The sequence below is a fragment of the Phaethon lepturus genome, unplaced genomic scaffold, assembly GCF_000687285.1.
Source record: "Phaethon lepturus isolate BGI_N335 unplaced genomic scaffold, ASM68728v1 scaffold3692, whole genome shotgun sequence".
Classification (NCBI taxonomy): Eukaryota; Metazoa; Chordata; class Aves; order Phaethontiformes; family Phaethontidae; genus Phaethon; species Phaethon lepturus.
In genome coordinates this window covers 48,625-64,257 of record NW_010521066.1, presented here as the reverse complement: position 1 = coordinate 64,257, position 15,633 = coordinate 48,625, and the positions used below count along the sequence as shown (strand labels likewise).

The window sequence follows — 15,633 nt, the reverse complement described above, 5'->3', positions numbered from 1 at the left end:
CGCTCTTCTAACAGCATCTTGAAACTCTTCATTTCCTGCAGAAATGCTTGTTGTGCGTTCAAGCTCATAGGCTGCTAATGCTGGTGACAACAGATAGGATAGATGGTCATCCCAAACAGTAGAAAGGCCAAGATCCTGTGAGGCAAGTCACAGAATGATGACAACCGTACAGAGTGAACATTAAGATATTAATAAGCTTGTACACTGTATAGATTCAAATAAATCCATGACATGTCTTTAATTTGCAGTTAATGGAAGTGAATCCGCGAAGCAGTAAGATTTGTATATTGATTCACACACCAAGCAGAAGAATCAAACACCAACAAAGTATCAAATATTTACCAAGAAATGAAGTTAAGACTACTACACTAAAACAAGACTAGCAGAGATGAAACTAGATGTTTTAGCTACAGTATCTCTGCATGAAGTGTAAGAACACAGTGCATAAATACACAGCAAACATACCAGAAAGATCAGCTAAGATTCACCTCACGTTTTTCTAACATCTCCCATGGAAATCCACTTCTGAAAAAACACTGCACAACAGCTCCCCGAAACACATACACATGTACATGCACCTTCCTCCTGCCATCCCACAAGTGCAAAGACGTAGAAAAAAATCTATCACGTATGTATTCAACATTGCATGAGATTCATACTCTGAGAATTACTTGCCACCCCAAAGGTTGAGCATTGTGTGGGGAGATAAAACCAAAACTGACCAAAAAAACCCATTAAAACCAGATGTATGCTAAAAGGGATTTAAAAATATCGTCTCCTTCATATCCAGCACAGGAGGAATCATTTCTGGCACATGACATCTTGTGAAAATCCTGATAGGAGAAAACAAACTTCTAGAAATACCTTCTGATTTTGTAAAGCAGTCAGTGTAAGATCATGAAAGCTGAAAGCCTGCTTTTATCTAGGGACCAAAACCATTTGTGATGGATAGGCAAAGCCCACTGACAACCAGATTTGATCTTCCTAGCTTTTACAGACCACTCATAGGCACCTGCAGCTGCCAGCAAGCTGAAGATCACAGACCTAGACTGAGAGGCAAGGGCAATGGGGGTGGCCCAAGCCCATAGATGAGGCTACAGAATCACCACTGCAAATAAGAAGTATGACATCTAAACTAGCTCAGTACAGTCCTTCCACACAATTTTTCCTGTTCTTTCACTTTTCATATACCACAGCAAAAGCTGATAGAAAACACATTGCATAGATGTGAACTAACAAATGGCTATCCAAAGCCAGCACACAGTAAAAACGTGCACCTTTATTACCACAAAAGATCGATAATAACCTTTACATGGTATTACCTTTCTGTATTCAGAGACCAGTATTCTCAGCTGCAATTCTATCTCATTGCTTGTTATCGCAGCATCGATAGTGGAAGCACACAGAGGAGGAAAAGGGGGAACTGAAGATGTTGTTCCAGGGGAACATACAGATTTTATTGCTTCTCCACTCATGGATTTCCATTTAGATTCATCATGCAGGTCAAACACACAGACCTCCACAGCATCAGAGGGCTGACAATTTCCCAAGAACTTCTGATGGTTGAAGATACAACCTATCGTGCGATAAGGATACAGTGGCTTGGGTTGTTCAACTAGTGGAGGGTCATCAGGGTTGACAGGTCTGTGGATGTACCTAATGAAAAACATTCAATTTCTTATTAACACACCTTATTTCAAGGCAACGTAAAAATGTTTAGGTGGGACAAACATAAGCCATTTCTCCTTTTAAAAATATAAGCCAAGTTTGTTAACATTATTTTTTTCCCCCAAATGGCATTCATTTATTTACAGAAAACTAACTATACACGTTTTGGAGGCATAACATTCAATGAAATAATACACCACTTTTTTCTTTAAATCTAGAAAAATAAGCTGATTAATCAAGCACATATTCAACAGCAACTACATTTGCAACTGTAACAATGTATCCATACAGTTTCCCCACATTTGGAGAAATACATCTTCAAACACTAATCACAGGATACACACAGTGGCAAAACAGAATTGCTTATTTTCAACACTGGGTATTAATCAGCACTCCTCACAAAGCCAGAAGTCTTATATTCAAATACATAGTCCTACTGTGCTTCTACCAATGCAACTTGAACCTACAGAATACAAAAATTATGTTTCCAAAAGTAATGCTTCAAATAGCACCAGGAAGTATAATGGGATGGATCACAGTGCTGAATACCATCAGTAAAGAGGAAGCTCTTTTCATTGACATTTGGAGCACTTTTTTTATTTTTATATAAAACTTGGGATTAAGTACCATTCTACACACTTAAGCAATAGGACATGCAGAATAAGAAGGGAAAGAATTTCTAACAAACAGGTTCCAGAAGCTCTGCAATACAGAACAGCTACATGTGCCCTTCTAGAATGACTCAAGTGAGAGAGATCTCAGAGAACTTGCAGAGATTTCTGCAGGGGAAAAAAGTAACAGTTAACACTGATTTCACAGCTGAAATAAGGATGAAATTATGGGTTCTGGTGCTGATTTTGGCTGGGATAGAGTTAATTTTCTTCATAGTAGCTGGCATGGGCCTGTGTTTTGGAATTGTGCTGAAAACAGTGTTGATAACGCGGGGATGTTTTCGTTATTCCTGAGCAGTGCTTACACAGAGTCAAGGCCTTTGCTGCTTCTCACACGGCTCCACCAGTGAGTAGGCTGGGGGTGCACAAGAAGCTGGGAGGGGACACAGACAGGACAGCTGACCCCAACTGACCAAAGCGATATCTCATACCATATGATGTCATGCTCAGCATATAAAGCTGGGGGAAGAAGGAGGAACGGGGGAAATTCAGAGTTATGACGTTTGTCTTCGCAAGTAACTTCTGCGTGATGGAGCTCTGCTTTCCTGGAGACGGCTGAACACCTGCCTGCTGATGGGAAGTGGTCAATGAACTCCTTGTTTTGCTTTGCTTGCGTGCACGGCTTTTGCTTTCCCTATCAAGCTGTCTTTATCTCAACCCATGAGTTTTCTCACTTTTACTTGTCCTGCCATGGGGAGAGTAAGCAAGTGGCTGGGTGGTGCTTAGTTGCCAGCTGGGGTTAAACCATGACAGTTCCTAAACGATCATGTCAGATTTCATCTCCTTCTTTACATTTCATCAATAGCAATCATCTGCCATAGGACACAAAACCAGTTGCTATACTGTATTAAAGCCACTGAAAACTGTATTACAAACTGTTGAAATATTTCACCTTACACTGAAACAGTTATTTTCCAAACAAGAGCAGTACACAGAAAAGATTCAAAGGCTTGTCTCTCTTTACATGAGTTACATGACAGGGTGTAAAGACAAAACATCAAAAAAGCAACAACAAAAATAGCCCATGCAAACCTCAATATACATTGCTCAGTTTTCTTATATTCCTTTCACCTACCTGTGTCCTGTCAAGCTCTCCCAAAAAGTAATTGTTCCATCAGTTCCACAAGTCATTACCCAAGCATGGGGGACTCCTTTTGCTTTTGTTCCAACACACACAAAGGCTTCTAATCCAAACCCAAGAAGAAGACTGCACAGAAGGTTAGCATGATCTTCACAGTCACCCTAGGCAGTAAATATTAGTAAGCTGGTTTGAGTATCAGGCATGGATAAAATCTTAAATAGAAAATAGTGGTATTTCTCTAATCATGATTTAACAAGGCATGCTTCCCTCCTGCTTACCTAAAGCACATATCAAGTTTAAACTTTAAAATCCTGACTTCTTATAAGTTTTATTCTTCTGTAACAGAAAAAATCATTTTAAAATAGTAGTACGTTCTAATGATAGGCTATTTATATTTTTTATTCAAATATACCGTATCATTACTGGAAACTGCAAAATCATTTCTTATGATTATAAAGATACCTTCAAATAAACCAAAACCAGAATCTACTGACCTGTAAAGACAAAACTAGCATTCTAATTAACAGCCAAAATGTACATAAGGCAAATACCTGAGGTAATTTATAAATTACAGTGTATTTTCACACAGTTAGGAAATTTAATCAGTTAATAAAATATAATTCTGTTGTAATTTTACTGTCTTGAACGTGTTGTCAAAGTTCAGAAATTTAAAAAGGTAAAACAAACACCCACACAGATCTAACTGTGTAACAACTGAAAGTCATGTGTAGCTGCATTTCCCTTCAATTAGGAAAAAAAAAGTTTCCTTCATAAATTTATTGCTACCATTGGTAATTCACAGAAATCAACTTATAAATATGATGTGTAGTATTTTTTTTATGTTAAGTTCTTTACAAATGTTGGCTGTAAAGTGAGAAAAAATTTCTGCATGCAATGAAGCCTTCATAATACAAAGCACAGCACTCGGAAGTAGGACAGTAGAGCTCTTTAGTCAAATACTATTCAGAATATTGAAACTGTAAAATTCAGTGTTCTTGGATGTATCTGTTCATTACACAGATAACACAATCTTCCCCTACCATAATGTATAAGTACCCAGAAAAGGAGTTTTAAACAAGTTTCTGTGAACCTATGTTCATTTCATAATGCCACACCACTTTCCACAAGAAAACCAAAATTTAGTAACAGCCCGGCTCGTGTCTCAGGAGCTAAATTCAGCTATTTTCAGAGTTTTCCACTTCTGTCCTGGAGGAAACCCTTTCTCTGTGTCTCTGAACACAACAGTCCTCAAAAACTCAAAGTCACGATCACCACCTCCATCTGAAAGCCAGTGGGTAGCCAGTGGTGCCTTTATATGGTACTTATGCATGATGCGATATTCAGAGCTAATGTCTGTTCTGTGTGGTCTTTGAGACAGGTCTAAAAATTGGGATACAGCTCCTACCGTCAGGAGAACAGATCTTTTTAATATAAACACATTAGTGAGATTGTTTTTGAATGCAAAAGTATCTCAGTGGCAATGAAAACATCAACCCCTCCAAAGAGGTATTAAAAAGGATCACTGTTACTTTTATTCATACAAGAGAAGAGCTATAATCCAGCATGAGTTACAATTTGTTTCATTTATTATAGTCACATGACAAGTGTCAGATCACGAAGAACTAGGCTGAAACTTTTCGGTGAAAATCCCTATCTTGCAAAAAAATGAACACAAAGACTGTGAGTATATATTTTAGCCCATCTAAAAAAAATCAGTTTTTCAAGAGACTTTTCCAAGTCTTCCTTGATTAGTCCACAATTTAAATTACTGGCCTGCACACTAGCAGAGATTCATTGAATAATTACATGGGATCTTAGAAAAGCAAATGAAGAAAAGCAAACTCATTATCAAACAGATGTATTGACAAATGGACCCCAACAATAGCAGTAAAGAAAGTCTGCTCCAAAGCCTTCTTGTCTACTATTTAACATGTTTCTCTTTAAAAAGATCTTAAGTTATTGTAACATTATTCTCCAACTTTTATTCAATCCATGTATTTGCAGCCTGTTTTAAATTACTGACTTCAGTTAGAATATGATGCCAACTCCATTGTGTCACACAAAAATCATTTTCACATACCTTGTTTCTAGATAAAAAAGCAAGAAGGGTGCACCACTGTTCTTGTTTGCCACTACCACCTCCGATGACAGGAGCTCTTTCATAACCCAGGACACTGACAAATCGCGCTGCTTGTCTAGGAGTGTCTAATAACCGGCCTGCTCGAAGAGGTCTGATATATGAACATACTGGACGGTTTACTCCATTTTCATCCTGAACATATAAAATACGGTTATTTGCCAGACACGCAAATGTTACAAAAGATTCAGCTTAACTTAATCTGTCTTTTTTGCTATGGGATTTATTCTCCCTGAAATAAATATCACTGAAAAATATTAATACACAAAAGTCCTTCAAGAATTAAGACACAGGACAATTAAGGCAACTCGTTTAGAAGGACTTTACAGTTACATTTTTCTGCTGGCTCTGTCACCAGTAGGACATTCTCGGATAAAAGTTCAAACACCTGAAGCATTACACGTTGAACTTAATTTCCTTAAATGGGTGAGGAACTTGTTCATGTTCCATCCACTGCCAATTTCTGTGTTATCATCAAACAATCAAAAACAGGCCAAACAAACAAAAACTCCACCAGTCACTAAAAACACCCCACATCCAACCAAAAAAAATCCCCAAATCAAACAACCAAAAAAAACCCCAAAACCATACACCTACCAAAACTCACAGCAAACCCCCAAAGCACCACCTCCCAAAGCTTTAAGCACTCAGCAGCTGATTTTTGGAGTTTAAAAGCTGAGTTTTGGAGTTTAAAAGAAGCAAATTCTATTTTCTTCTGAATTTGAATACTCTTTACCTTTCGTCCTAACACCAAAAATCAGTAAAATTTACTCACAATGATGTCGCTAGATATATAAAAATTAAGACAGCAGTAATACTAAGATTTTCTAATTTCTTGGAAAAATGACAAAGTAAGATGACTGGAAAAAGGTTTGATTTATTATGTGCTGCAGGGAAATACTATGATTACTAACTTTTATAACTATTTCAAGGAGTATAAACTCTTCTTCTCCTCACTGGGCTAAACTGGTACTTTTATGTTTGTATATTTTAAAAGGGATCATAGCCTTTTAAATGTCTACAGCTTCAGGAAACCACAGCCTCATATTTTTTACTGTAGTCACATATTGCCACCATTAAGGTTTTGTCATGCTTTTACAGCAAGTTGGTGTAAGAAAAGCACCGTGTATTTGAAGCTGACTGGAATCCTGCTGGAAATTATTTCACAGCTACAACAATTATTTCACAAACAACATCACCACCACCACAAAATCACAAGGAAGATTCGTTATTTGTTTCATATAGTTTTATGTATGTAATGTATGCTTCTGCATTACACCTACAAAACTGGCTGGTAATTAAATTATCAAACAATTCTGATAATCTCACTCCTGTTCCTAGAAATGAGAAAGGCCATTAAGAGTAGTTTTACTAACATTTGCTACGGCAAAGAGTAGAATCAAGATAAGATCTCTGTAAGTACTAGTAGCAGGGGGCCAGTTCCTATAGTGTTCTGAGGGCTGCCAGTTTCTATGCTGTTCTGTAACAAAGAACTTAGTTCTCTAATCCTATCCACAAACCCTTCCCTCCAGCCTTCCTCCCAACCCTACTGTAGCTTTGTAGATGCAGAAAGTGGAATACCATTAATACAGACATTGCTTTATTCTCAAAATAGAACAAGTCCCATTTTTCCTTCATGTCCCCAACCAAACTCCCAGTTCTAGGATTCCCTATTTAACTATATATTTTGTTTCTCTGTAAAGCCTATCCTGAAAACCTTAAGCCTTTGTATTGGGTCTGGCTGGGACAGAGTTAATTTTCTTTATAGCAGCCTCTATGGTGTTTTGGTTTAGATTTGTGACTAAAATGGTGTTGAGAACACACCGGTGTTTTGGCTATTGCTGAGCAGTGCCTGCACAGCGTCAAGGCCTTCTCTGCTTCTCGTTCTGCCCCAACACAGAGTAAGTTTGAGGTGGACAAGAGGCTGGGAGGGGACACAGCCAAGACAGCTGACCTGAACTGACCAAAGGGATATTCCATGCCATATAGCATCTTGTTCAAAAACTGGTGGGTGCGGAGAACAGACTTCTTCCTCAATTAGCCCCTGCTTGGAGACTTGCTGGGTATCAGCCTGCTGGTGGGAGTTGGCAAGTGAATGTCTTTGCATCACTTCCTCCCCGCCCCTTCCTTTCTTTCCTTCACTTATTAAACTGTCTTCAGCTTGACCCACAAGCTTTTCCTCACTTTTTCCCTTCCCATTCTCTCCTGCATCCCCCCGGGGTGGAGTGAGAGCACGACCAGGAGGGGGCTCAGCTGCTCGCTAGGGTCACCACACCCTTACTGGGAAGTTCACATCACTACTGAACACTCACGGTACAGCCAGAATGGAAGCTGTTACTTTACTGAAGAGTAGGCAGGGATCACTTCAGGAAGTTATTTGAGATAAGAAGTTACTGCTTATTATATGTGCTAGGAAAATTGCTCCCATGCAAGATAAATTCATGGCACTAAAAACGCAAAGAATCATACCATTCCTTTTACTGAGGGACAGGTACCAAGGAGCAACTGATGCATAGTAATTTATTAGCCTACAATAATGATGTCTGTAGCTAGCTATGACATTAGCCAGACAGGTTGCTTTACAGACCACCCAGGGCTCAAATATTGTTTGGAGTTGTCCTAAAAGTCCATTTTTTATAAGCTTTATCTGGTATAAAACGTGTTTGAAATAGTTTGCACAGATCACTTAAGTCTTTGCCATTTCTGAGTGAATATTCAAGGAAAGGACTAAACAGGCTTTTTTTATCACCTTGTGTATCAGAAGTGGTTGCAGCAACCCTTCTTTCTGCATTGTGCTATAAAGCTTCAATACACCAATACAAGTTCAATCCTTACAAATCTCATTTTTGCATGATACATCATGTAGCCCTGACCTGAATGTAGCCAGGTCATAAATCTATACATATACATCTATTCTATATACATATGAACTTAAAAATATATCTAAAAATAAAAAGATAACTTAAAGAAAAGATTTGTAAAATTTACAAACCTGTGCAAAAATCTTTACTAGTCTTACATTATGTGTAGGCCTAATCTGTAGGTATTCTCTCCACCATTGTTTAGCATATACAAGAAATAACCGTTCTTTTTCTGCTGTTTTCTGACGTTCCAAAGCAAACTGCAGGTAAGAAAAATGTAACTAATCACATACATATTAATGTCAAAAGGGGAAAAAACCCCCATAATCAGTAAGTACATTAACAGGAAATCATGGCATATGTAAAATAAAGGTTAAATCATTAGGTGGGCCACACAAATGCTTTTGGGTTTTTTTTCAATGAAAATCCAATGAACAAAAACCTCAAGTTACATTTCTTGTTTGTAGGCTTATATTTCAAGCTTGACTGAAGTACTGTTCCTCTTAAGCAATGCATTTCTGTACAGAAGGATTGCTCAGCTTTTGATGTGCAGAAGTTGCACCTTCAGGCCAACATTTACTGGCTTTCCAGGCAGAACATCTCCTGGCTTAAAATTGTTTCAAATGGGAAAGAGAGCAAGAAAATATACAGTACCTGAAGAAACTTAGGTATATTGCATTTTTGTTATTTTTCTTATTAAAGTTTTGATACAAGCAATATTCTAAATAAAGTGATGTTCAGTATGAACAAAGTAGTTTTAAAAAAGGTAATTATATTTAAATTTAAGGGGCAGGGGGAGGAGGGGGGAAGAAGTACCGAACATTCAAAAACCCACATTTACAAGTAATTCTATACTGAGCTTCTGCCCCCTCAATAAAATTATGAGTAAGTCAGCCCTCCCAGAAATTACTTACTTGAGTATTAGTTATTTCTGGAGACAGCGTCTTATTAAGCTGTGGATACATTTCCAGTCTGATGTTTAAAACACCAACAGAAACCTTTGATTCTGTACCTTGAACCAAAATAAATTTTGATCAGTTCTCTGAAATTCAATTTACTTAGGACATTTCAGCCAGGCAAGAGCAAATAATTAAAATAAATATGTTTGCTATATTTTACTATGTTAGATCTATTAGCTAAAAAAATAATTAAACTCTTTAAATATATGCAAAATAAGCATCTTTATTTAAATTTCAAACTCAAATGAGGCTGTAAGATAGCATAATCGGGACAAAAAAGGAGATATCTAGATCTCAGAGATCTACATCTCTAGATCCAAGGCCCACTTTGCAGCCAGTACCAGGACATATGAGATAAATGGCATTCTAGAAACATCTAGAATAGGCATCTAAGAGTAGGAGTCACGCATTGTGAAAGTGCCTACTCCTACCAATTACACCGGTAGCTCAAATTTAAATAGTTGGAAATAAATGAAGTTCATCTTCCCCAAGATCCAGTTTATTATGAAGGACGCACAGTGCCATACAAACAGATTAATAAACTTATTAAAAAGCAAAACAACAAACAAATGAACCACAAAACCCCACAAACCTAATGTTGTTGCATAATGCTGAAAATTTAGAATTACGTAAAGAACAAGAATCATTACAAAATAGTAGAGAGGTGGGATTATAAGCAATACAAGCAACAGAAACCTCACATAGTATTTGTCTGAGATGGCAGCATGCTTTGATGTTCTTGATGCATTTTGTATAATGACAAGGCTTCAGAAGAGGAGAAAAAGTACTGAATTTACTGGATTGATACTTTATTACTTGGAAAAAAGCTAATGATAATTAGATTTAACTCATCCCATCACCCATTTGACTATTAAACTCAACTTATTTGTCATACATTTCCAAGTCATTGTAAATAAAAAGCTTTCCATTTGAAAGACTATCCAAACCCATATTGCTTACTTAAGTTTTGCCCGTGTCAGCATTTTCAAGGAAAATACTGTCATTCATTTTAAGGAAACGAAGCTAACAAACATATTAGCAAATAAGCTTACTAGATTGTATTTCCTGGATAAAACTCTGCACCAAATCACCACACACACATCCCCCTGGCAAAAGAGGGCAATACTGAAAACAATCAGCAATAATTTATGTAGTATATCCAATGTTCAAAATATTTTGAACATATAATTTAATCTCTTTTGAAACCATCAAGAACTGCTCACTTACCTAACAGGTAAAGAAACTGTGATAAAGAATACTCAAATGACTCAATAGCTACCTCTTGACCAAACTCTGGGATAGCTAGTGTAGGAAGTCATGATAGGTCGATTCCTAGATCTAGTCTTTATCCATCAAACCATAAAAACTTAGGTTGGAACTCCTAAAAAGGGGACTGGGGACAAGTGATACGTGAAAATACACATGTATACTAACTGCTAAGCACCTAAACAAAGCTGTTTAACTCTTAGGTCAGAACACAAGCTTCTAGCTACTGGAATAAATGGAAGCACAGAAATCACTTTCTGTAGTAATTGCTAGTTTGCTATGAAAGGGACACAAGCGAGATTTTACTTTTCAGTGCACCAGTCTGATACATTCCTGGAGATGAATTGGTTGATTTTTGGTTGTTTGGTTGGTTGGTTTTGGTAACTTATCAATAGTGGCAGTTCCCAGACATGGGGGCCATTATTACACAGGATCTGGAATACACATTTTCACTATTTTGGTAACAGAAAAACCTAACCATTAGTCTCCTACACATTTTCTAAGGATACCTTAAAGTAATTTATGAGTTGAACTAAAATTAAACTACATCATAAATACTGCTTTAAGCTTATAAGCAACCTCAGTACCCAGTATCTTAAGTTTTAATCATCATTACAGCCTTATTATTTACCCTTACCTACACCCAGGAGTTCAACAGCAACATTTGTTATACCATTCTCTGCAGCCAAGACAGATCGCCACTCCAAGAAATAGGATGCTACTAGTGTTGTCTCACCAAATGTATCTGTTTTGATCAGAACCATATGCACTGGATCACATATAGATAACATAGCGGTTGCATCCACCATTTTACTTCCATCACCTGCCATTATTAAACCAAGATAAGACAGACAAAATATTATCATCTCAAGTCCTCCTCAAAATAAAAAAAAAAAGTACGCATTTTCATTGCATACATTGCAGTTTAAGAAAAATGTCATGTCCAGAAGTGTAAGCAATGATCCCGTCGTAAAATTAAACCCGGTTTAGGAGGGAGCTACAGAAAGATTACAGTTACTTTACAGAGGAGATAAAAAGATTCCTATAGTGGACTACTCCAAAGTAACTGATTCAACTGCACAAAAATTAAAATGGAATTAGCATTTAAGAAAATAAAGAATATTAAAGCACCATTAAATCAAAGCAATTGAAAAAATATTCCTTCAATAAACTGGAATGTGTCAGATTGTCGTGGTTTAACCCCAGCCAGCAACTAAGCACCACACAACCACTCACTCACTCACTCACTCCCCTACAGTGGGACAGGGGAGAGAATCAAAAGAGTAAAAGTGAGGAAACTCATGGTTTGAGATAAAGACAGTTTAATAGGGAAAGCAAAAGCTGTACACACAGGCAGAGCAAAACAAGGAATTCATTCACCACTTCCCATGGGCAGGCAGGTGCTCAGCCATCTCCAGGGAAGCTCCATCATGCACTAATGGTTTCTTGGGAAGACAAATGCCATCATTCCAAACGTCCTTCCACCCCCTCCTTCTTCTTCATCCCCGCTTTATATACAGAGCATGACGTCATATGGTATGGAATATCTCTTTGGCCAGCCTGGGTCAGCTGTCCTGGCTGTGCCTCCTCTCAGCTTCCCGTGCAGCCCCAGCCTTCTCTCTGGCTGGCCAGCATGAAAAGCTGGACAGTCATTGACTGCTTAGCAACAACCCAAAACATCAGTATATTATCGACATTTTCTCATCCCAAATCCAAAACATAGTCTCATACTAGCTACTATGAAGAAAATTATCCCAGTTGAAACCAGGACACAGATCAACTTACTATACACCAGTATTTAGGAAACAATTTTCTCTGTAGTTAAGCTTGACCCTATGATATAAACCCCTCCATGAGCAGCAGAATTAACAAAATCTGGTTTTCTTTGAATTTATTATATATTCACTCCCTGCCTCACGTGCAACTGCAGTAACTCTGACTTTCTCTCTGTTCCCTGATATTCCATAAGCTACCCTGGATTTCTACAGATTCAGACAATATTCAGAAGTCTCTTCATAACATACTTGGCTCCTACTATGTTCCCTGGCTACCAACAGAAGAATGGTAATGCAGGTTGTGGATGACTAACACTTCTGCAGGTGTTTGCCAACTGGTAGGCAAACTGCACTCACACTGAAGTTTTTCCTTCCATATGATGACAAATTTACATTTCCCTTCTTCACTTGTCAGTATAAAGTTCATGAAAATCAGCCACCTTAGCATCTCTCACCATCTCTGAGACTATCATCTCTCTGTCAATTATGGATAAAAGTTGGTCAAATTCAAAAGTTGTTCTAGAGCGGAAAAGAAGAAAAACACGAGGCAAGAGTAGAGAAAGATCTACAAGTGGCATAACCCAATTCAGTAATCAGTTTCCTTAGGAAAACATGATAAAAAATAGGAAAGAAAACCACAAAATAATATCAAACACATTTCACAATAACTCTGAAGTCAGAAAAAAACCCAATAGGATCAGCTTTATGATATTCCTTATATCTTATATAATACATATATATTATATAATATATATATTCCTAATATTCCACAATATTCCTTACCTAGGCTATCCTTGTGTACTTCAAGTAAAAAACCATCATGAAAATCTGGCTCACAGGCACAGGGGACAGGTTTAGAACGGAAGCGCTGATTTCGAAAATGTAAACACAAAGTGAAGGTAGAACAGATTTGGCCAGGCAGAGGCTCCGGTTCCTGAAGATGTTCCAGAAAAGCTTTTCCACCCAAAACCTGAAGGTAAAGATACCTCCGTGTTGGGTCAATGTTAGCTGTAAAGTGTAGCAATAAAAATGAAGAGACTACAAACAGATCTTAGGAAGCATGTTCAGTATCAGTTAACTAACAGGAGACTAGAAAAAAAGAAACTTTTTCTGAAACAAGTGCTTAGGAGAAAGTAATTTTAAAATGTATGGAAGTTATCTTAATGTAAAATAAATGAAATTAAAAAAAAAAGTCACATTTTATGTGATTTACTTCCCATAGATAAGCAAGAAAAACATCCACCTTTATGCCAGTTCATATTGGATTACTAACTCAGAGTTAAAAAATCACAGATTTCAAATTTCTCTCAAAACTATGATCTAGTTATTAAAATAAACAAGCAACATACTTTTTTTCAAAACTGGTGGTTCTCTGTCAACAAAATGTGTTGATGGTTTTGGAGCTGATGTCATCTCCTTTTCATTCACATCCTGGAATTAAAATTAAGACTTTTTAAGGCGTCAAGGGATGAAACAGTGCTCTTACCACAGTCTTCTAAAAATTAAAAGAATTCTCCACTTCAACTGAATGCTATTCCTCAGGTATGCTCCCTTCTAATACTTGAGATGTATCAAAACTCAATACTTTCAATGTAGTATTACCATTAAACCAATTTTAGCATATGCACTAAGCTGTTCTGCTCCTATTATGTCACAAATCAGTAAAGCCATTACAAACCTTTAGAAGTAGCAAGTTTTCACTTTGTCAAAATACCAAGTCAGTAAGATGAATAAGCAAAAACATTTTCACTCTTCAAAAGCTACTTACAGTTACAAATTTAAGTTCCTTCATAACATCATCAATGATTCCTCGTTGTCTTAAGGCTTTTATCAGATCTTCTGTGGATAACTGATGATGTTCAGGTGCTAACTCTTCACGTATAGTCTCAGCAAGAACTTCTCTTATCCTGCCATGGACGTCCATCTAAAAGAAAATTCACTATATGCTACAAATACAAGCTCTTTATATGGTAGCACCTATGACAAAACTGTTGCTCTATAAGACTAAAGGTATTCTCCTAGGAATGCAGAAATAACCACACCAAAACATTAATCCTTTCAGAACTAATCAAATGAGTCACCGTCTCACCAAAGCAGCTGTACCAGTTAAAAAAATTATGACAACACCAAACCTGAGCATTTTCACTGCTCTTGACAGCATCCCCAGCCTTGAACTTCTCTGCCTACAAAAATGTCATCAAAATCCATCAATTATAAAATGGTCACTGTTTTAGTTTCTTCTCTCACTCAAAGTTCAAACTTAGAATAATAGTTTCTTATTTTTTAAGGGAAAAAGTACACCTTTATATACTCGTAGGTAAGGCACAAAAGTAGTAAATCTCCACTGCAAGCTTCCCCTGTGCTCAAAGGAAGTCAGAGAATTTCTGTCCATCTCAGCTGTGAAACTGCATGGATTTGGAAAGCCGTTTCTCACACAGGAAGGATGTTAAAGCCACAGCTACCGGGGACGTGAAATACTTAGCGATACATGACTTAAAACATTCATATTTATTTTCCCATCAGTTCAAGACCCAGACCAAGAACCTCGTTCAAAAAGCAACGAGAAAACAAAACAAAACAAAAAAGCCTCAGTCTGAGGGTGCTGACCCCGCCGCTCGGAAAGCCGTTTCTCACACAGGAAGGATGTTAAAGCCACAGCTACCGGGGACGTGAAATACTTAGCGATACATGACTTAAAACATTCATATTTATTTTCCCATCAGTTCAAGACCCAGACCAAGAACCTCGTTCAAAAAGCAACGAGAAAACAAAACAAAACAAAAAAGCCTCAGTCTGAGGGTGCTGACCCCGCCGCTCTAAGCCCACCAGCGCCTCGGCCGACAACGCTGCTGCCTCCCCGCCGCCATGAACAGCAACATCGGGGAAGGGGGCAGGAGGGCGACAGCCTCAGCTCCAATCCCTCTCTAACCCTGGAAAGAGGAGATGAGGGCGAGGACTGGAAGCGCTAGGAGACGGCGAGGAAAAGGCCGCAGGCCGAGGCAGCGATTAGGGGAGAGCGCGAACCGCCGCTGGCCCTCCGGGAAGGAGGGGCAAGCACCAGCAAGACAAAACGGCGCCCAGAAACCATCTTGAAGCGGCTCAAGTCGGAAAAACAAAGCAGGGCGATGGGGCGAACACGCTGCCTGCCTTGCCACCCCCTCAGCAGGCACTGCTGTCACCAAGGGCCGGGCCTCCGCACCGCCGGCACAGGAAGC

The 15,633-nt window shown here is 38.2% G+C and overlaps 1 protein-coding gene across 1 annotated transcript in view; it reads right to left on the bottom strand.

Moving 5' to 3' along the window:
* The window catches only part of CEP76 (centrosomal protein 76kDa), a 16,592-nt gene that overhangs the window by 695 nt on the left and 264 nt on the right, over window positions 1-15,633 (bottom strand). The window contains 10 exon segments of the mRNA XM_010297590.1: window positions 1-135; window positions 1,323-1,656; window positions 3,415-3,581; window positions 5,501-5,692; window positions 8,550-8,678; window positions 9,333-9,430; window positions 11,281-11,466; window positions 13,202-13,426; window positions 13,768-13,849; window positions 14,187-14,342. Of these exon segments, the coding sequence (XP_010295892.1) occupies window positions 1-135; window positions 1,323-1,656; window positions 3,415-3,581; window positions 5,501-5,692; window positions 8,550-8,678; window positions 9,333-9,430; window positions 11,281-11,466; window positions 13,202-13,426; window positions 13,768-13,849; window positions 14,187-14,342 (1,704 nt within the window).